Below are 22964 nucleotides of genomic sequence, written 5' to 3'. Positions count from 1 at the left end.
TAAGAGTAGTAGTACAGCATGATGGCTGCAGTTGGCAAGGAAGACAACGGTCCTTGCAACACATTTTACAGGTTAAGCTAGAATAAATCTAAAAGAAGCTAGCTGGATGAACTCACTGACAAGTTTTACAAAGTATGCAGTAACAGGCTTTTAAAGGTTGTGTAAACTTGCCTTCCAAGCAACACCAGCATGATAAGGCTGAACTCAGTTTAAGACTCTCACAAACCTTCAGATTTTCAACTCTAAACAGATTTTGTGCTTATTACTGATTATATGGTGTCCTATATATTTTACCCAAGGAGCGAAAATAATGTAATATTGTTGTATGCATGCATCAAGATTTGGGAAAGTGTGCTCTGTCAAGCTGTTTGATAACTGCTGTAAATGTATAGCCAATATTTAAAAGTATGTCCTCTCTGAGGTACTTGTAATTTCAATCTCCTTATCCCCTGTTTTTTCAAAATTTGTTGAGAGGTTCTGCAGCAAAAGTTTTAAAACATGCGAGAGAAAAATGTTTATTTACATTCAGAAGAGCATGCCTTTTGCCAGCAAAAACAAATTTAATCGAATTTACACAACAGTAACAAGCAAAAAGAGGAAAACAAATACCAGAATGCTGGCATTTGGCAAATACTGCACTGAGCAACTACAAAAACTACCAGCTGAAAAAAATCAGTCACCTTATTGGCAGATGTGTATTCTTTAAAAGTTAACAAATATTCAGAAGACATGCAGACTTCTAGGTGGATTTGTACAACACAAATGGTTCAAACCCCCTCTAATATCAGTAACTGAACATTACTGGAATATTCCGATACAGGTTCGGTGTGTGGATTGAACGGGATGACAAATATCCGCTTTTAAACTACCGCCGCCCGACTCTGCTCCTGAAGGCTCTTAAAGACTTCGCCATCATTGGTGCAATTTCTAGAAAGAAAAAAGTACATTACTTGTAGTTAGTTTCTATAAATATACAGTAGATTTATGATGAATTAAAAACAGAAGGCTTTATAAAGAATGCATATAAAAATTTACCCTCAAGGAAGTTTCCACATTTTAATTGATATACAATAAATCACATAGGACAATGATTTGGATGTGTCATAATACTTGTGAAGTTTGCGTTTTTTTCATAATTCTGGAGGGCCGCAGTGACAGCAGGTTTTCATTCTAACGATCTTCATAATTAGTGACCTGTTTTTGCTTCTAATTTAACTTTTGCTTTCATTTTAATTAGCTTGACTCAGGCCCCTTAGTTGTTTCTTTTTCATTAATTAGCAGCCAAACAATGAGTCACAAAGCAAGCCTCCACATGACCAGCTTATCTATGCCCATCACACAATATCTGAAATTAAAGAAAGGTCTCATTAAGGTTGATTTCTCAGGTCCCCAAAAAATTGACTTGTGTTTTTAGAAAAAAACAGAACAGTTTTGGAAATGTCTCCTGTGGCAGAATGAGAGCAGCAACAAGCCATGGAATTAAATAACGAGTTTAATTAACAGCAAGAATCAGCTTCTCATTAAGGAACTGGTTAGAGTGAAATTGGTTGGCATTTAAAGCCCCAATTTAGCTGGTCAGCTGTTGGCTCGTTTTACATCTCATTTGTGTTTGGTTGTCATTTAATGAAGAAAAAAAAAATTAATTCAGGAGGGCTGAATCCTTAAAAACAAAACTATTAAAATGAAGGGAAAAGAAGTTAATTAGCAGTGAAAACTGCTCACCGATTAGGAAAAGAGTTAGAATGAAGACTTGTAAGTATGGTGGCCCTCAAGGCTTGGAGTTCGACACCCGCACTTTACAGAGATCTATTTTTCATTTTGAAATGCCAAAAAAGGCCAAATTAAATCTACGATTCAACATGGAGTAAAATGTGGAAACTTCCATGTGGTGAAAACATTTTATAGTCACTACACAAACATACAGTAGAATGCAAAAGTTTGAGCCCCTTTGCTTGAAATCACCCAAATGCATACAGTTAACACAGATGACACATTTCTTTAATATTTGAAGCAAGATTACTTTATTTCCATCATTCACAGGTACAAAATACAAAAAAGGGCCTGAAGCAAACGTTTAGGCACCCAACATGGTCAGTACTTAGTAAGACCCCCTTTGGCAAGTATCACAGCTTGCAAGCGCTCTTTGTAGCCAGCTAAGAGTCTTTCAACTTTTGCTTGGGGTATTTTCGCCCATTCATCCTTGCAAAAGGCTTTTAATCCTGCAAGATTCTTGGGTCATCTTGCATGCAACTGCTCTTTTGAGACCTATGCACTGATTTTCAATGACATTAAGGTAAGGCCACTGTGAGGGCCATGGCAAAACCATCAGCTTGCGGCTCTTATAGTATTCTATTGTAGATTGTGAGATGGGTTTCAGATTATATTGTTGTAAGACCCATCCTCTAATTTTTTAACAGATAATGTGAGGTTTACTTCCAGAATTTGCTGGTAACACTGCACAATATTTTTTAAAATTCTTGCTTCCTGAAAAGTTTACCGATTGTGACAGGTGCCTACTGGGTATGCACAAATATAGTTTTGGTTTTATTGCATCACGTAGGAACTCTGAGAAATAGACATTTACATGTTTACTGACAAGAACGTATTTAGTCACGTTTATGTTTTGCATAAGCTATTAAATTCAACAGAATTAAGTGCTTTGCTCCCGATTTTCTCTTGAATTCAATGTCTGGTGCATCACGCTGCGGTGTCCAACAGTAGTCCGCAAGCATTGACTGATTCCAGTTGCCCTGGTATCATTTCTCCATCGTAGCAATGTCCTGGTGAAACCTTTCACTGTGTTCGTCACTGACAGCACCGAGATTTGCAGGAAAGAAGTCTAAGTGTGAGTGGAGGAAATGAATCTTGAGTGACATGTTGCACTTCATTGTCTTGTATGCTTTGAGAAGTTTGTCTGCCAGCTGAATTGAGTTTGGGGTTCTGTACTTGCCCAGACAATTGTCAACATCTTTGAAGGCTTTCCTGGCAATTATTTTACAGCCCAACTAACAGATCTTCAAACTACTTGTCACTCATAACAGGTCTGATCTGGTGGCCAACAAAAATGCCCTCTGATTTTGGCGTCAGTTATTCTTCAGAACATCTGTCTTACATAATGAAAACATTCGCCTTCCTTGTTCAGTGTTTTCACGAAATTCTTCACTAGTACCAGTTTTATGTGAAGAGGAGGCAAAAAATATCTTTGCCGGGTCAACAAGTGATTCATGTGCCACATTTTTCGGTCTTGGAACTAACTTTTTACAGAGTGGCCAGTTCTGTCGACAATAGTGCTACTCTTTGGCATGGCAGTCCCATTCACAGATGAAACAACAGTACTTTGTATAGCCGAGCTGTAGTCCCAGTAACAGAGCAACGACTACGATCTACACAGATATTCCAGTTGTACCTGCTATACTGGACGTGCTTCAGCAACAGTTCCATATTCTCATACGTTTCTTTCATGTGTGCTGCATAGTCAACAGGTACTGAAGAATAAACGTTGCCATTGTGTAGAACAACAGCTTTCAAGCTCAACATTGATAAATCAATGAAGAGGCGCCACTCTTCCGGGTTGTGACCACAACCCAAGGCCGAGAACAATCCTTCAATGTCACAACAGAAACAGACTGTCGACTTGTGCAAAAAGATTGGTTATATCAGGATGTCAGCCTCGAAACACAGAAATGTTTGTACCTGGTGACAGCAAACACCATTCCTGCAGTCTTGAACCCAGCAGCTTGGCTTTTGTTTTTGACAGACCCAAATCTCTGACAAATTGTTCAATTTGGACTGTGTTATCAGATGTGAATAGCCTGATGAGCACGATTCAAAATCTGGGTCAATGTCACTGTCCGTACCCTACATTGCAGTTTCTTCATCTGGTTTGTCCAAGGTCAAATCATCTGGTAGTTTCGGAATTGGAAGACTGTCTGGTCTCATTGCTAAAGGCAGATTAGGATATTCAATTGATTTCTTGTTTTTGACAGAGAAACCAGGCATATTAGTCAAACAGAAGTAACAGTCCATCACATGGTCCTTCTGTTCTTGCCATATCATTGGAACAGCAAACGGCATCATTTTTCAAGTGCCTCTGAGCCGGGCTCCCAGACTGACAACACGTCGCACGGCAAATGTGAGGTGCCCATTCCTTATCTTAACACCAATTTTGCAGCCGAAACACAGATAAGCAGCTTTCTTCACAAGACCAGTCATTCGTTACCTGAGGCGCAAGTGTATATTCGCCACAGATATAGAAGAATGTACCGCAGCTGTTATGACATTGACGAGACATATCGCCCGACAACAAAACGTCTATAGCATCAAGCTTACTTACTGGTATATTGCTACAGACACTATACTTTACTATATGGATACTATACATACACACTGACTATCTATATAAACCAAATGAGCAGGATTGGTGTAAGCAAGCTGAAACAGCGTCAAGCTCGTTCAGACCTACCCAGGATGTCAACTTCCACAGAACAGCTTTCAACCTGGCCTGATTCCATACCTGGACATGCCCAGGCTGCTCAAACCGTTGTTGATAATTCACTTATGGGAGTGAAAATGTTTGGATATAAATAAGAAAAAATAATGACAAAACAAGATTTCTCTGACACAGTACGTGATGGGTAAATTTTCATGTGATATTCGTGATCAGCACCCAAAAATCTATCAGAAACACCCAGCAGTATTCAAGAAGCAAAAACTTTGTTGTGCAGTGTATTGTTTGAATCTATTCTTTCCTCTACCAATGAAGTGTTCCCTGTGCCACTAGCTGCAACACAAGCACAAATCCTGATTGATCCACCGCCATGCTTAATAGTCGAAGACGTGCAAATTCTGACCCCTTTTTCTCCAAATATACCTTTGCACATTGAGGCCTAAAAGTTCTATTTTGACTTCATCAGTCTGCAGAACTTGTTTCTAAAGGGCATCAGACTTGCAAAGATACTCATCTGCATATTTCAGGTGCCGAATTTTGTGGCTAGGATGAAGAAAAGGTTTTCTTCTGGTGACTCTACCACAGTAGAACAGTGCACCGCCACTCCAGAGTCTGTTAAATCTTCATGAGGGGCTTTTACAGTCACATGAACTTTTTTTTTTTTGCGCCTTTCTAGCAATTCAATGAGCAGTTCTTTCAAAAAGTTTTCTTGTTAACTGCCATTTCTTAACATTGCAAACTGAAGAAACCAACCTAAAAAAGGTTCTCTTCTTGTAGCCTTCTGCTACATTGTGAGCATCAATTCTTTTAAATTTTCAGAGTGCTAGGCAGCGGTGTCGAGGCGCCCATGGCTACCGATTGTTGGGACAAGGTTTGAGGAGTTCAAGAATTTTTGCAGCTTTGCAATTGCATCACCTGGGTTCCCTAATGATAACAAGCCATAATCCTAACAACCTAATGAAAGACTTAGACCTCGGGGGCTTGGTGGGGGGAAGTTATCCAAGACCTTGGGGTGTCCAAACTTTTGCATGGTGCTCTTTTTGTTTTTGCACTGTACTACTGTACAAAACAAAAATACCCTAATCTTGCATAAAATGCTGAAAAGAAATGTGTCATCTTTAACTTCATGCCTTCTGTTGATCAGTTCTTGTTCTGCAAACTTAACTATTCACAGTAAAACATTTTAAGCAAGGGTGCCTTAACGTTCACATGTTGTACATCTACATTATACACACACACCCACGCACACACACACACACACACACACACACACACCCCAAAGACTGAACAGATAACCTGTATACAGAATTAGCTTTTAAAAATCATATGCAGGAGAGGAAAATACTTGTGCGTATGACAGCCTTTGATCATGAAAGTCACATTCTCAATGAGACAAAATGGACGTGTTTATTAAAACAGACAATCTACAAAAGTAATAAAGGGACAATGAAAACACCACCACAGGGATACAGCTATAAACTTGTCACGCTATAGAAAAGCTCCCCCTCCAAGAACTACAGACACTTGCAATAAATTACCAAGTAGTATGGTGAAGTATATGAATTTTGGGACCTTCAGGTCTCAATTTTATGTTACATTAGACAATCTAAGTGAATAGGTTGACTAAGCCTGTTAGGCTGAATAGCCTGTTCTTGTCACAATTTTTCTAATGTTCTAAAAAAATAAATTTGTAGGAACAGATTTCTAAATGTCTCTCTCTTGCAACACTGCAATCACAACCTATCCACTCAATTTATTTCAAATCTGACTTCCCTCTAACTTCTGTACATACTGCAGATTTTTTTTTAAAAGAAACAGCATTGAATCTTACTCCCCTTGAGTCACTGTTTTAGCACAAAGAGGACATAGCAACAGTACGCAACATGCCTGCAAATTAGCTATGGCTGTAAAAATCCTGAAAAGCAAAACCAGGACCACAAACATTAAGGACATAATCTAAGGTGGAGGGTGTGGCTTAGAATGAGAACTGCCCGATTATCAACCTCCAAAACCAACAAAGCATACAAACAAGAAGCAAACTAAAAATGGGATAATATGAATACTACATTTATATAGCTCCTTTCCCATGCTCAAGACACAGAATATAAGAAAGAATGGCAGGGTATAAAGTATATAGCATTGTATAAACCAAATAAATAAAGAAGATTACGACTGAATTCAGAGAAATGGTCTAGCACACACACATACAGGTTACATGAGCAATGTATGATGTAGGATGGGAAAACATTTCTTCTGAAAGCATGAAGGAGAGGCAGCAGATTAATTAACATCTCATTTACTCAATGACATAACAGCTTTGCATGCCCTTACTACAAGATTACTAAAATTAAGGAGACCTGTCTTGTTTAGGTAAAGTGGCAAAGCAGATAGTTCTGCTGCCTCATCGCTCAAAGGGACTGTGTTTAACTCCTAGCCCAAGCACCACATTAGTGAATTGGCTCATTCTTCCCTTTATGTGTGTTTACCTTTTGGGTGTGAAAACCAAACCTTAGTAGATTGGGGTCACAATAAATTTACATGTTAAGATGACTACCTCTTGACAGACAGGGAATTCAGAGTGTCATGCGATTTTCTTTGGAAACAGCTCAAGCTCCTCCAGCCAAGTACTGGGAAAAACTGGCTGAGAAGAGTGAATAGGTGGATAATGGAATGAGCATGTAAGCTGGACAATGAAGATTGTTTAAAGGAAAGCTCATGCCAATTCATATGCCTCAACAAGACCAGATTATATACCAGTACATCAAGACAAGTTATCAAGGTACCTACACAGGTATCACAGTTTCACAGCGTCTACAAAGATATGGTACATTTTAAAGATGGTCAACCCACACATGAAACCATGTGCAGTCAACTAACAGGACTGGGACTGTATTTATAGCATGCTAATAAAAAATCTATACATGACATACAAATGTTTAGCCTGAACATTCTCAAATGTCATGCTATCAGCAAAGTAAATGTGATATGGGGAACCAATGTCAATAAAGCTAGTCACCCCTGCGATTTAAATGCTTTTTATAATCCTCTTGAAATTTTATAATCTTTTGTGGCAACAGTGGATTACTAGTGGAAAAAAAATTCCATTTTATTATACACAGATACACACCTATAAAGCTGTCAACTTTCTCTGCACAGAATATCATGAACATATCTTAAGGAACAGTAATTGATGTGCCAGAATGACCACTTGACATCCTCTGCTGACGATTACATTCTCAAGGAACGGTTAGGCAATTCTTGGTTTGATGTGCCACAGGACACCATTTGGCACCTGTTTAACTACATGACGCAAACTGCAGCTTGCTTAATCTTCATGACACACAATAACTAAAGGTCTCCAGTCTGGAACAATAAAGGATTCTTTTTCACCAATTGTTTGCTTCCTCCTTCTGATACATTATGAACAGTGACATTTGTCAAATGCAAATCTAAATCCAAATTAGATCCTGCTAGTAAAAGTTAAAAGAATAATTGTAGCTCCAACATTAAATGTTTGTGTCCTTAATTTGTTACTGGTTGGAGAAGGACTGAACAACCACACAGTAATGGTGGCCAGACTATATTGTCTTAATTATAGCTGTAAAAAATAGATTTAATCTGGCTATTAAATGTCAATTCAATGTACAGTTTAAAACAAAAGTGGCAAAATAGTACTTATATTAAACCCTGCCATGTCTATTGTATCTTACATGGATTTTTGGCCAAACAATCACGTTTACTCTTGTACATTTAAGAATGGAGTCTTTCCTGTTCAGCAGATGGGACAAATAATTTGCTGATTGTACACAAGCAGGCACACTTAGCTTTTAAACAAAACCAGGAGTGCATTTTGTTAATTGAATTGCAGGTTCCACTCTTCTTAAAACCACTGCATCCGGTGGAAAGTCAGTTTCCTAATCAACCGTTAACAGTCAATGCTCAAAAGACATTGTTTTAAGTGCTGGAGAATCTTTAAGCTTCAGCAATGGCTAGAAAAATTAAACTTCAGTCTAACTGCATGAATTGTTTTAGAATTTGTATAGGTGGCACTAAATGTTTGTAAAGCAAATTTTTATTGCAGCCCCCAATTTAGAGTGTAAGAATTGAACACATATTCATCAGCTTTTGTAGGGGTTTATTGTTGTGTACAGTATCTAAATACACACAGTTCTTATGTTAGGAATTGTATAATTTACTGGAGATATGCCTGTATAATCGTTTCCTTAAGTTTTTGATGGAAAATATGCAACTAATGGAATGAAATGTATAATAAATTTTACATTGAGTTAGCCTTGCAACCAGTAAACACACCATTGCCTGATCAAAACGGTATTTTTAATACAGGTAAACAATAATGTGCATTTTAAATTGACATGATCACAATCATGTAATAAATTAAAAATGACTATATGTGTGTTCACTGTAAGAGCTGTTGTGTATTATTAAACAGACCTGTTATTTTCATTTTTCACTCTTTGGCACAGTCTGCAGTATGAGGAGAGAAAGTGAAACTGTTATATACATGTTAGTTATTATTAACATGTAAAATTTAGAGCTGAAAGGGCCATATACATGTTGAATAATGGAAACTACAGACTCTAAAGGCAATCTGTAGGTAGAAGTAAGCCTAGGTATCTTATGCCTGCTGTAATAAAGCGATGAAACAAACCTGAGGAATCACAAACACCTGTGACGCCATTTGTTCCAAACATTATAGTACCCTGAAATGGGGGATTGGCATGGAGGGTGCTATCACTTCTACATGACGTGATCAAAATATATGCAAATCCTCTTAAATGAAAGTCTGCAATGTGCACTTCACTCACGTCTGAATTGCTTGATTTGTAATGTTAAACTGTGGAAAAGTTAGTATAAATAAATGAATGAATGAATGAATGAATGAATGAATGACCACACTTAAACCACGTCATTTTAAATTAAATGTGATCTGTGAATAAGTAAAAACTGTACTTTATTAACCAGTTAAATATTAACATTTAGTAATTTTGTAATCTAGAAGATTACACAAACACATTTCAATGTTAAAATATCAGTAATAAAAAGTGCACCTTTACCCAAGTGTTGATCTGCATAGTTAATGCTTTAACTGCATATTACAAAGTACTCTGGCCATAATCCAGGAAGAGCACTCTGGAATTTTTTCAAACTGCCTTTTTAAATGACTAGATATCCAAGAGTTAGAACCTTGATGCTCTTCGCCCCATTTAGAAGCCTTTAATTAAATACTTAACATAAATGAACCCTGTTAAGCGTTTGACTTCCTTTTAGCATTGTGCTTTACAAATGCTCAGCAGTGCGTGCACATGTCACTTTAAGACATCTATAAAATTATGCTTTCGCACCATCACCAGGAACCAAATGAAAAATTAATAACCAGGTTCTCTATTTTCACTACTACATATTTTTTTTTGCTTTTTTCTTTCTTTTCTAACAAGGCTTAAATCACTCTAATGGACATACTCGACAATATGGTCATTTACTTTTGGGGTTTTCAGGAGGACATGACTGTCTACAGCAGCATAAACAATGAATGTTAGGTAATAGGGAACTTACTGTATATTAGTAATCCACTAAGGTAGAAATGTTAAGGTAGTAACAGGGCAACCTAGCAATTGTACGAAAATTCCCTCACTGCCATCACACGCATATCTCCATTTTAAATGGAAGCCTTTGGTTCAGAACATGAATTCGTGAACTTTCATGTCATGAACTATAGCAGACCTGACATAACTGATCAAGGAACAAAAACAGCTGACAGTCAAAAACAGAACATGTGTAACTTAATCTTTAGGCTTCAGCAACTGACTTTCTTTTGCTTAAAGAGGCAGCTAACAATTTGTAAAGGAACATTTAATGTACAGAAACTCAAAGTTGTATTTAGTCTTTTTGCAGCTTGGTGAAAATTTTCTGGAATGCTTACGGCGAGATATAACTGTAAATATTTTAGATAAACACCATCTTTTGTTAATTCTGAAAAAGTGTGTAACATTGAGTATTTCAGTTAAAAATAAGGAGGCCACCCCTGAAAAAATGCTTCAATCACACACAAACTTTTGTTGCACATGGAATGCTTCTAGCTTGTTAAAGAAATACATTACAACTTCAACTATGATTTCACTGAAACTTAGTTTTGTTGTCCACATTAAAGAAATGGTCTTGTACTTGCATCTACTGTATCTTTGTATTTTATAACTATTCAACAAACTAAAGTTCCTACATTCTATATGAACCTTTTTTTATCATATTTAAGGAACATATGAATGACACTGTGGATTTGATAATCTGAAAAGAAAATGTTATTAAAACCAAGATAAAGGTTACTTGAACTTACTCCTAACAAACTTCTTTGGATCCTGACTTGCCCTTGTATTTGGTAGGCTGACATGGTCCTTGCTGAACTTCTGTGATTCATAGGAGTTACACTTTCCTTTATTTTCTGAAGTTCTTTTAGGAGAGACAGAGAGAGAGGAATTACATTTATTTAATCACAGTCTAATAAGCCAAAATGGCTCAATACACAAACTTTTCAACAGCTATAATTATAAAGTACTGCCCTAAAGAAATAAAACATCTAAATAAATTGTTACGAAACCACACGACAGCAGATACCCGATGCATTGTGTGTAGAACTCTAGACACAAGTTAAACTTGTGAAACACAGCTTGACAGCTACTTGTTGCCAGAAGGTAATTTTTCAAAACAAAATTCGCCTCTGGCAGTCGTTAATGAAAGCCCCAAAAAAAATCAAAATAGGTGAACTAATTTAATCTGATAATCACCAAATGTAATTTAGATCACATACAAAAATTAAAGCATGGGCAAGTGCATTTCCAACTCTCTAATATTTGCATTGTTAACCCTTTATTCACGGACTGTTCTTTCAACACATGTCAGAATATATTTTCTCTACTCTGGTACCTTTACCATTCAAAGTTACAGTAGCAAGAATAATTTGAACGCATGTGTAAAGGTTAAAATTATTTGAATACAAGAACAAGTTGTATTCTGAAGGAAGGAATAGGCCATATTTCAAAGGTGGCCTGGTTCAAGTGCACTTGTACTATTTCACCAATGGAACAACAAAAAATGAAACAAAGGTAATGCAATATATTGGAACAATAGATTAACAAAAAGATGTATGAAAGATCTGCACTACACAAAACTGATTTTAAAGAATGTATACGTTAACAATAATCCTCAAAGGGTAAAGCCTTACAAGTTTATAAAGAAAATTTTCCAGATGAGCTGAGGAAATCAAAGGCTTTAACCATCTAATAAAAAAAAAAAATAGTACTTTGGCAATAAAAGATGTCATCACCGTACAAATGAGATATACACCTACTTAGTAACAAATGGTCAAGGTGCTTAAAACCACTTTGTTTGATTCCATTCAGAAGCGGCTGAGTGGGTATGTCATTTTGGTATAATTTATTATTAACAAACACAAAGCATTGTGTGTGTGCACACTTGTATATTAGGGAAAGCATAAGACACTTTCCAAAAGATCAAATACCCATTGTTACTCCAAATTAGTATAGAAACACAAAAGTACACCTATATGTACCTCACAAATGGATTCCGTTTACTTTAGCTGAGCTCTTGTTTGATCGCATGCTGGAGACATTACCTAATTTCAAATTTATGCACCCAAAAGGCTTTAAAAAAAAAAAAATCCATGTTTCTTTTTCAGTCATGCTCTGCTGCTTTCCCACTACAGAAGAACAATCTCTTCCATCAGTTACATGTAATTGATTCCCTACTTATGAACACACAATAAGTAATGTGTTTATGGATTTAAATGTAGCCATGCGAACATGTTTAGCTTGGGAATTCAATCTCCTCTGAACACATGCACTCTTGTACGCCCTGTCAGTTAACCAAAGCATTTAAAAAAACAGAAATCATGGTGCATACACTGTAAAATCTGTACATACAGTATAAGCTAAACAGTTTTAATTAATACTGGAATGCTTTGTGAACAAGGAGTTTTGGATTTTTCTCTCATTTCTTTCCCAAGCAGCCGCAGGTAACCAAATGTAACCAAGCTATCTTTGCTTGCAGTATAACATTCACAAAAAGGATCTTAAGAGTAAAACCAGTAGTATTAATTTTATCAAAGAAGAAAAAAAAATAAAATAAAGCAAACATATGTTTCATCAGCAGCAGTTGTTTGCTAATTTAAACAAAAAAGAAAATGAAAGCACCACAGCCTTCCAAAAATAGATCTGGTCTTCCTGCTTTAAAGGGTTCATGCTCTTAATTAATGAACTAAGAATTAAGAACAAACATTGAGTTCTTCCCAATAAAGCTATGTACCGCATACAATAATATCCATCTATTCATTTTTTAAATCTGCTTGGTTGATTGCAGAGTCAATAGGAGCTTGGTTACTTTACTATGACTTCCATCAGATAGGTCGATAATGAAACACTGGTATACAAAAGAACACAATCATGCCCACATCTATACAGTGCTGATTTGGAGTCTCCAACTAACCCAGTTCGCAACTCTTAAGATGTCACAAGAGACTAAATGCAACCTATACAAAGAAAAAGAACTTACAATCTCAACACAGACAGTAACATATACTGGGGCTATGGACGCAAACGTAGCCCCCTGCTGCTGTAATACATTACTTCAAGCCAAGTACCAGTATGACAGCTTTAGTGAAAATCCAAAACTAAATTTCTACATTATATTGTCTTCCAGATGTCCATTTTCTAACCCTTTGTAATCTAATCAAGTTTTGAGAGGAGCTAGTGACTATCCCAACAGTATCAGATGCAAAACAAAAAATGGCCCTGGAACAGGTAGGTACACATGTGTACATGCAGGAGTGAAATGTGACAACCAGACATCTTACCCTATTTGGAATTAAAAGCAAAATGAGTAAAATATATATTCTATGGAATACGCAGGCAAAGATTAAAACACGCTAATGAGAAAGCAAATAACGTTTTAACAAGTTTAACCTGTGTATCAACTGTTCTTTCCTTATCTGATGGCAGTTTGTGCCAAATGTAAGGTAGACCATTTTGGAATGCAAAATGTCTAACAAAAGGTAATTCAAAGATTTATTGTATACATTTTATTAAAACTGCAAAATCATAAAAAAAAAAAAAAAAATAAGCTCTTTGAATGTTCAGTTTTCAGATTGTTAGCTTACCGATATGATTTGTTGTCATGCCAATGAAGATTACACCCATGTTACAAAACATACCTTTGTCTCTCAAGAGACTGTTGTGGATGTACTGACCCTGCAGTGCCATTGATTTCCTGTTGCCGACGTATCTCCCTGGGTGGTTTGGCAATAGAATTAACAAAAGCCAGTTTCACCTTTCTACCTGAAAGCATAACATTCAGTCAGATTCTAAAAAATGCAAAGCATTTTAGCATTCACATTAAACAATGCATCTTTTTAAAAATACATGTACACACATGGATCTGAATTATTTACATAAATTAACAATGCTGGATATTTAAATCTTAAATGTAAACCACCTGTAAGCTGAATGGGGGAGGGGGATGTATATAAATATTAGCTTCTTGTACAACTTTCATGTTACCAGAACTACTCTGGTGAAACAAAATAAGCCTTTATCTTTGTAAATATCAAAAGGCATACCAAAGTCAAATTTTACAATGGTCACCGTTGCTTAAAGTATTAATAACTTCTGCTTTTATTACTCGTCTTTACTGATCAAAAATATAATTTAGACTTTTACTACATTAGGTACTGCCAACTGTACCCATTGACAGTAAAAGGAGATGACAAAATTGAAAGACCTGTCTGGTGGCATCTAAAGTTCTGAAACACAGACTAAAATTAACCATGAAGATAACAATTTGAGCTTCATCTTGGATAAAGTCCACACTTCCATTAGAATACAACTCTGTAAATTAGCAATGCAATACCAAAACTGAAATTACCTTACCTCATTTTCCGACTTTCCCATGAAGCATTTCAAAAAATGTGCCTAATGCTACGGTCATCATGTTGCCTCTGGTTAAAAACATTTTAATCCTCATCATACCAAATACCGAAGTAATCGGTTTTGGTCACTACCACTAGAAAAACTCTTTTAGCCTCATACTGTTTTGTACACATGAACATTGGGTACATCCTAAGTTACACTCCTAACAATCCCATCACTGATAAAATCAGCCATGCACCAACTAAAATTCTTTAAAATGCACACACAGGACAAACAATCAAGCAGCTAAAACACACACACACACACACACACCCCTCCCTCTATGTGGCAGCTTTAAAGACTTTCCCTATTCATGTGACAAAAGCCAACTGTAGTGTCATCTTAAGAGGATTTAAGGGCTGGAATATTGTAGATATTCAGTCTCATTTCATATTATGCATTAGTGTCTCCCATACACCAAATGGGAATTTCTGCCATTATTAGATGAGATTCAGGTCTTAACTTTTATAAAGGAGCTCCTCAGTGTTACATAATTTCACTGTACTGTATAAAAGGGAGACGTTCATCTTGTAAATCTACTAATCCAGAGAAGGCTAAAGGCAAAACTGAAGCCTATTCCCAGAAAGTATCAGGTACAAAGCAGGAAGAATCCATAGGCAGGATGCCAACCACCTCATTTGCAGGGTGAACAAATGTACAAACATATATACCATCGTCCACTTCTCATTGCCAGTACACATAAACCTGAATGTCTGGACTGTGGGAAGAAACTGGAATACCCAGAGAAACCAGCACAAAGCCCAGGCTCCTTATTGCGAGCCAGCACTGCTACCACTGCACCCCCATGCCGTCCAAAAGGGAGGCATCAGTTTTCAAACTGTTGACTTTTCAACCCTTTCACCGAGCCAACATTCCCCACACAAGTCAAGAACCAAGCCAGCATGGCAGATAAAAACTTGATAGGACTAACACTGCTAATTTACAGATGTAAATTATGCCTAAACACACTTACTTTTGAAGTAAAAAAAAAAAACAAAGAGTAAAACAGTGTAACAGATGTAAAATATACTAGACACCCCTGTGGAAAAAACCTTGAATGCCCTATTAAAAAAAAAAAAAAAATGTACAACTATTATATATATAAAACCTACATTTCCTTCCTCCTCCCCCTCCCCCCCCCACCGCACCCGCCACCCCGAAACAAACTATATACAGCAGCTTTACTCTGGGCCATAATCATCTTCCCAGCTGTTGCTAAAGAGCTGTGCACATCTGATTACAACTTTAAATGGGTTAAACCTCACATTACGAAAAATATCTAAATATTACTGAATTTGGCTTTAAAGAATAGAAAATGCCCTAGTCCAAATTAATCAGTTATAAAACACTGAAAAAGTTATTTACATCTTTATTAATAAATCTTTAACCTAAGTAATGACATTATGCAGATAAGACGTACTTTTTTTTTTTGTAATAAAAAAAAACAAAAACAAACAACCACACAATTAGCAAGTATAACCAGAGCCATAAAATTCCAAAATGATGCAAATTAATTATGCAATAAAAGATAGCAAGCTGTTTGATGTAAGCTGTAATTAGTTGCAACTATGATGGTACAATCTATTTAGGACAGGATCTAGGTGAAAAAAACCTTAAAATTAGATTAAGCGAAGCTTGAAAATAAGTAAAAATAAATCTATGTAATAAAAAAACAAACAAACAAAGGCTTCAATCCTACCTTGTGGCTTTCCAGAATGGGCAGAAGCAATGGTTTTTGTCAGAAACTTAAACTTTTGCTCTCTTTCTGTTAGCAGCCTTAAATACATTTCTCTCCAGGATTCATATTCTTCAAGCTGAACATTTTTGAATTCTTTTCGACAGTGCTTCATCCATAAATCATCAGTTTCACCAATATAAACCTTAAGGAGAAAACATGTGGAGATGATTAAAAAAATTACAATTTTGCACAACCTGTTCAATAGGACAGAAATCTGTTATAATCAGGGAGCTCAATGTTAGGATATCATCCCTGGATTCAAATCTAATTTATCTCTGTTGGAAGAACAGATGACACTTGAACACAATATCTGCATGAAGTTTAAGACATTTGTTTTTTTGTTTGCTTAAATGAACAGCCTGATTCACATATTAACTCACATTGTTTCTTCATACATTCTTTTAATCAATTCTCAAAAAAACTCAATTTTTTCTTAATGAATTTTTGTTCTATATTTGTTCGAGTGATTGATCACTGTTCAATTACACAATATATTTTCAGTTAAACTATCTTTTGACAAAATATCCGCTCTCTCTGCTGTTGTGCTTTCAAATGCATTGATTCACCTTTAAATTTTGTATTAACCCAAGCTGCCCAGGGTCTGAAGCAAAGTAGGCCCACACAATGATGATAAAGTGCTTTACAGACAACATATTTTTTTTCTTCTTTCCTAAGGCAGCTTTTGGGTTATGCTAGAAAATATCTTTGTGGCAGTCTTTACATGTATATAGTCACGGGTCTTTTAGTTACATTGGTAGTGGTAGTTTTGTAGATTCCCTTGGTGACAAGAAATGATGATTATCAATCACTTTGAAGCATTAGTATAAAGTTCTGGGTCAACCTAGAAAAACTGAAATGGGAGTGTAACATTGGGGGAAAAGATTTAAAATAGTGCTTTTCAAAGATTCACTGGAATACCCTAGACACATCAATGCTTCAGGTCTGTATAGTAGTCACTTGAAATCACCAGATCCAACCATCCTCACTAAACTGAGATCATTACTGAGCCCGATTTATACTTAACCTGGTAACCACTAAACTGACTTTCACTGCAGCTTAAATATGTTGGTGTCAGTAAGAAAAGTGAGAATCAGCACTCAAAAAGCCAAAAGGGCTTGTAGCACATCTTACTGAATTACTATAATCATCAGTTCAACACACAACCAGCATGTGACATGGCATCTGTGTAGTCTTCTCACTTGCTACCTGCTGGGGAGGATAAAAGCTTTTTCTTTGAAATTCAGGAGGGCTGAACAAAATTACACCTAGATCAAGCATGAAGCATTGGCAACTGTGTCTGGGGTAAACAAACTTCACCAATACCTATATGGGTAAAATTTCTACTTCTTACACACCACCATTCCTTTACCAACAAAAACACACTTGTGACCTAGGTAACATTAAGTCAAGCCAAGCCCAACATAGCACACCAATGGTTAATTTTCCAAAAAATCACTAAATGAAGATTTGATTCAGCTTACCATTGTCAACTGACTTATTTCCCGAATGAAATTACTAAAAAATGGATCCTTAACCAACTTCTATCTAGACTGCCATTATCATGAACTCCCTTTAAATTAAAAGCAGACATCCATCGTAGTTATTCCCTTCAAAAGTTTTAAACACTATTTTACCTCTTGATCCCGGTTTACTTTAGTCTATCATCATCCCTCATATCTTGCAGCTATGGAATATTCCAGTAGCTTTTTTTTCCCTGGACTAGTGCTGTGTTAATAAAGTAAAAATTTTTCACACACACTAACTCCCTCTTCCATATGCATGCATAAATTAATACCCTCATTCAGAAAACTCACAGGGTTGTATTCTTCAATTCTGTATAACTGTTGTGGTGTGCAACGGTCAAGCACTGGCTCAAGGATTTCAAAGGGCACTCCTCCTGTCTCATTGAGTACTATGGAACAAAAAGAAAAGATGGCTCAATGGAGCTCTACATTCCTCTGTTTAAGATACAGTAGTGACAAAAAATGTGGAGATCAGAGCTGTGCATACTTACAATCAATGTTATTTTGAAGCACACGTATACATTGCTGATACAAAGTCATCATACTTGACAAAAAGGTGGTCTTTGCACCAGAGTAAACTTGCATTTTAGAATTTAGTCTCTGTCCTGTAAACACAGGAGGTACTTCAGCAATGCTTGGAGCTGCCTCTGGCACTGGAGATCAAGCAAATCAAGTTAAAGTTCAAAAATTGTTTTAAACACAAAACACATTTTCACTTAAGAAAATGGAACTAAAAATGTAAGCATGCTTTACACCCAATATCTGACGCTAAAAGGATTCAGATTCTATTTTGACCAGAGTGTGAGTAATGGTTGTCATTTCTTTGGAATCTTATTCATGGCACAAAAAAAAAAAAAAGATTGCATTATTTTGCAAAGATATTGCAGTAAAAGCAAGCATGCTTTGATCATCTAGTGACAGCTATTGAGGGGGAGATTATTGTATACAACATGTGAACTTAAAGTCACAAGAACCGAGCAAACGTTCTAGGTATGCAATTGGTTTTAACCAGGTTTGAGTTTGGTAAGTTTAGTACAGAGATTTTAACATAAGCAGGTCTATAGTGTACAGCTAGCATTACTGCCTCATGGAGTCGGGGTCTGCAGGTTTTACTCATGTGTTTGTGGATTGATTGGTATCAGTGAGTGTGCTTAATTGTGGGTAATTACATTTAACACTAAATACTGGATATGTGTCAGTAATATTTCCTTAGTTAAAAAAAAAAAAACAACATTGTCCTTCATTTACTGTTTCATAAATGACATCCATCTCCTTTTTCCATTCCCAAACCAAGACCCCAAAGATTTGAGGTACTGTATAAACACTAGTCACTGTGCCACCAGATCACACTGTTCCAAAATATATATTAAATTACTGAATTAAAATTTTAAGCAGATATTTTAGAACAGGGGTGTCCAACTGGTTGGGCCACAGTGGCTGCAGGTTTTCATTCTAACCATCATCTTAATTAGTGAGCCGTTCGTGCTGCTTGTTTTAACCAGCTAACCTGAAAATAAAGAAAGGTGAAGGTCTCGGTCACGTTGGCCTGCTCAGGTCAAAAAACATCTTGACGGTGGTCTTAGAAAAAACAGAAAATCAACAGTCTGCTGTGGCAACAACAATTCACGATATTTAATAATGGCTTTAATTAACAGCAAGAATTGGCTTCTCATTAAGAAACTGGTTGGAGTGAAATTAGCTGCAGTTTGACGTTGCAGCTCAGCGGGTCATCAGTTGGCTCATTTTATATCCAATTTCTTTTTAGCTGCCATTTAATGAAAAAACAAATCAATTCAGAGGACTGAATCCTTAAACAGGGCTATGAAAATGAAGGGAAAATGAGCTGAATCATCAGTTAAAACTGGTCATCGATTAGAAGAGTTAGATTGAAAACCTGCAGCCACTGTGGCCCACCAGGACCGGAGTTGGACACCCCTGCTTTAGAGGTTTCTGTTGCTGAATTGCATGCAGCACACACTTGTTCTATGTAGTTGTGTCTTGCAAAAGACATGTGCACTATTCACTATGTTTGCTTGCATTAACTCACACCCAAGTACTGCTGCAATAATTACTGGCCCCCTGAGATCATAAACTGGACAGATTCAATTTACCACTTGGCACATGCAGGACTGAATGTATACCTAGAACATCTGATCAATTCTTGTCACTTGACTGCACATGCTCAACTTCTCTGGATGCATGATTATAACAACCACGAGAGGGAATAGCTTAGAATTTTTTTTTTTTTTTTGAGCGGTGAGAATAAGCTTCTCCATACAGTAAAACCTGATTATCTGCCAGGCGTCATGACTGAGACCATGATGGATAAGAGAGAAGACTGACAACAGAAGAGCTACTTTAAAAATGATATATAGTAGATTAACGAATCAACAAACAACTCAGACGTATTGGGAGTTTTCCAAGTTTTACTTGGAGTCTGTCTTACACTCCATTATCTGGGTTACCAAACACACCTCCAAAATAATAAAAGAAAGCTTTACCTACCAAGGAAATTCTTTGCCACTCATGTTCGGTCTTTCTCTGTATTGCAAACACTCCTGCTTGTTGTCTCCTGACTCCAAACTCAGAACTTTTCCACCACACCTTCCTTTTTCTCATAACTTGTCCTGTCACTTATCTTCTGTACGCCCCATACAGTACAGAGGCCCTTCACCCAGTCCCATCATTTACACAACATTCCAGCCTTTCTGCAAGCTGCCCAAACTTCATAATATATTAATAAAACAAAATTTTAAAATACAGAACATTAACATTAATAAAGAATAACATTACCGTCAGGGGTTTCCCTTTGACATGTTTTTCAATTTTTTCAGCATCACGCTTTATATCGTTCACTGTTTTTCTTCCCCTCTGTAAATTGAAGCAATACTTGAAGTACTTTTGCCGTTTCATAAACGTTTAATAATTTCAATTTTTTGTGACAATTCTGACACCACATACTTACATTTATTAGGCATAACAATGTAGATTAATTATAAAGAGAAAAAAGAGAAATTAAAAAGAGAAGCGCTACGAAACACTGTTAAAAACTGAGGTTACGTAACTGACACAGATTTCAAAATGCGGCATGACAAAGAGTGCTAGGGAAGAACACAACAAGCTAGCTCAAGGGAGAGTCATTCCAACTCTGAATAGTTCACAGCGTAACCCCCGGCTGTACTGGTCCAGTAATAGGTAGGCACTGGCATGCACTATTTGTTTTTTCTTTGCCCCTGATGGTCAACAGAGACTGACGATGAATCAAGTGACAGATAATCAAGGTTTTACTGTATTTCACCAAGCGGTTTACTTTGTACCCCAAGTACACCAAATTGTTCTACTGATTTACACTTCTAAAATGTAAAAAAATGTAAACTCCTTAAGTTTGATACACCACCTCAAAGTGAAGGGGGAGCAAGAGAGTACAAGGTACCATTACTCTAAATAGTAAATATATTTCTTATACTGACAACTTGTGATTAATAATTAATGGCATCAAAAATACTGCTCACAAACTTTAGTTTACAAGGTTGATTAACTGCACTATTTAATCTAGTCCTTGTAAGGGAACAAGTATGAAAATATTGTGAATATACTACACAAGGATGATTTTATTTTTTTATGGAGCGTAAAACATTAAAATCAAAATGAAAAAAAAAAAAAAAACACCACTGTACACATTTTCTGGATACAAAATTTGTTGTTTTGCATATATCTGGATTCAGCTAGGATACTTCAACCAAGTAAAAATCCTAATCTGCACTTTGCTCCATTTTTCATTGAATACGCCACCCAAAGCATTTTGTAACTTTTAGTCACCTTATGTTGTTTTGTAGAGATGACTGAGAAAATGTTTTACTTGATGTTTTTATGGAGAATACAGATAACAAAATCTTTCTAAATTTCTAATTTAACAATATTTTAGCAAAACATATATGCTTGATGTTGTAAGCATATACAGTAAAATAAATGACATTTTGATTATACCAAACGAGTAATCAGATTTTTTATTCATGGACATTTAGTTTGCTGCTGTTAAAACTGGGTTGCCAGTAAAGCCAATTGCGTGTGTAATTTTGTTATCTCCAAACTCAAAAACACGAGATTAAACATTTTTCTCAGCCATCACAACAAATGAAAGACGAGGGGGGGGAAAAAAAAAAAAAAGGATTTTTTGTAAGAATTCCTTTAAGACAAGTTTCCTTCATTTGACATTTGCAAAGCATTCATATTTCTGTATCTTTGATGGCCTCAGGCATGAAATCGGTTTGAAACCAAATATAATGGCGATTTCTGCACAGACATTAAGAAGCAAAAGCAGTAAGGCTAGTACCCATTAGATTCATACTTGGTGACAACAGTGACACCGTTTTAATCCAGAAAAGTTCAAACATCACATTAACAGAACAAAAAGTTTCACAGTTTTGGGCAAAATCCCCATAGTCGTCTTTTCTGCTTAATAGGTATTATTTTGAATTTTGACAGCATAGTGGGACAATGTCTCTAATGTAATGCAGTGGGTGATGGGAATCATTCATTGTTACATTTTCCCAAAAGCACAATTTTCAGGCAGGATTTGGCCTCTCAAGTGTCTGTGAAAGAGTACATACTTGCCAGCCTGGAATACCAATTACAAATCCCTCTTCATGTTCAATAAATCACTGCTGTCTGAATAGATAGATACAAAATACTGATATGAACATGTGCGTCAATTAAAAATAAAATATTTTAACAATTTCTGCATATTACAACTATGCACTTGTAAAGTACCTTTCAATAAAAAGCACTTTAAGAGACTCATCAAAAAAATGTTACATTTGTTTGGTTTTACTTACCTATCTTGTGAATAAAGACTTGTATAGTCTAGAAAATTCAGTTGAAAATCCACCACAGTTTTGTACTTCTACCATTCATCAACAAAACCTTGACTGAACTGCTAAAAACATTCTCAACCCCATTAAACCTTATTCAGTGTCGCATTAGACTTAAGACATGGACACGTAGCAGAAACTAACTCTGGACATGGCATCCATTCATCACAAGTTTCACTTATTCACACATATACAGTCATATGAAAGTTTGGGAATCCCCCTCGGCCTGAATAACTTACTCTTCTCCAACAGTGTCTCATTTCCTAGGAACATTTGAGCACTAGGGTGTTTTCCAATGATTTTTAGTGAAGCAGTATTTACAGTGGTGTGAAAAACTATTTGCCCCCTTCCTGATTTCTTATTCTTTTGCATGTTTGTCACACAAAATGT

At 36.3% G+C, this 22964-nt stretch overlaps 1 protein-coding gene across 2 annotated transcripts in view; it reads right to left on the bottom strand.

Moving 5' to 3' along the window:
* Positions 1-482: 482 nt before the first annotated feature.
* The window catches only part of eloal (elongin A, like), a 45806-nt gene continuing 23324 nt past the window's right edge, over positions 483-22964 (bottom strand). Inside the window, exons 6-11 of one of the 2 annotated variants that reach the window (XM_039738927.1) lie at positions 18195-18356; positions 17995-18092; positions 16142-16322; positions 13689-13812; positions 10800-10912; positions 483-927 (exon numbers count right to left, since the gene is read on the bottom strand). In XM_039738927.1, the coding sequence (XP_039594861.1) occupies positions 866-927; positions 10800-10912; positions 13689-13812; positions 16142-16322; positions 17995-18092; positions 18195-18356 (740 nt within the window). In that variant the 3' untranslated portion in view covers positions 483-865. The remainder of the gene's footprint in view (positions 928-10799; positions 10913-13688; positions 13813-16141; positions 16323-17994; positions 18093-18194; positions 18357-22964) is intronic. The other variant, XM_039738928.1, reaches the window with a different exon arrangement.

Source organism: Polypterus senegalus, chromosome 16, assembly GCF_016835505.1.
Source record: "Polypterus senegalus isolate Bchr_013 chromosome 16, ASM1683550v1, whole genome shotgun sequence".
Classification (NCBI taxonomy): domain Eukaryota; kingdom Metazoa; phylum Chordata; class Cladistia; order Polypteriformes; family Polypteridae; genus Polypterus; species Polypterus senegalus.
This window is presented reverse-complemented; position numbering and strand designations above follow the sequence as displayed.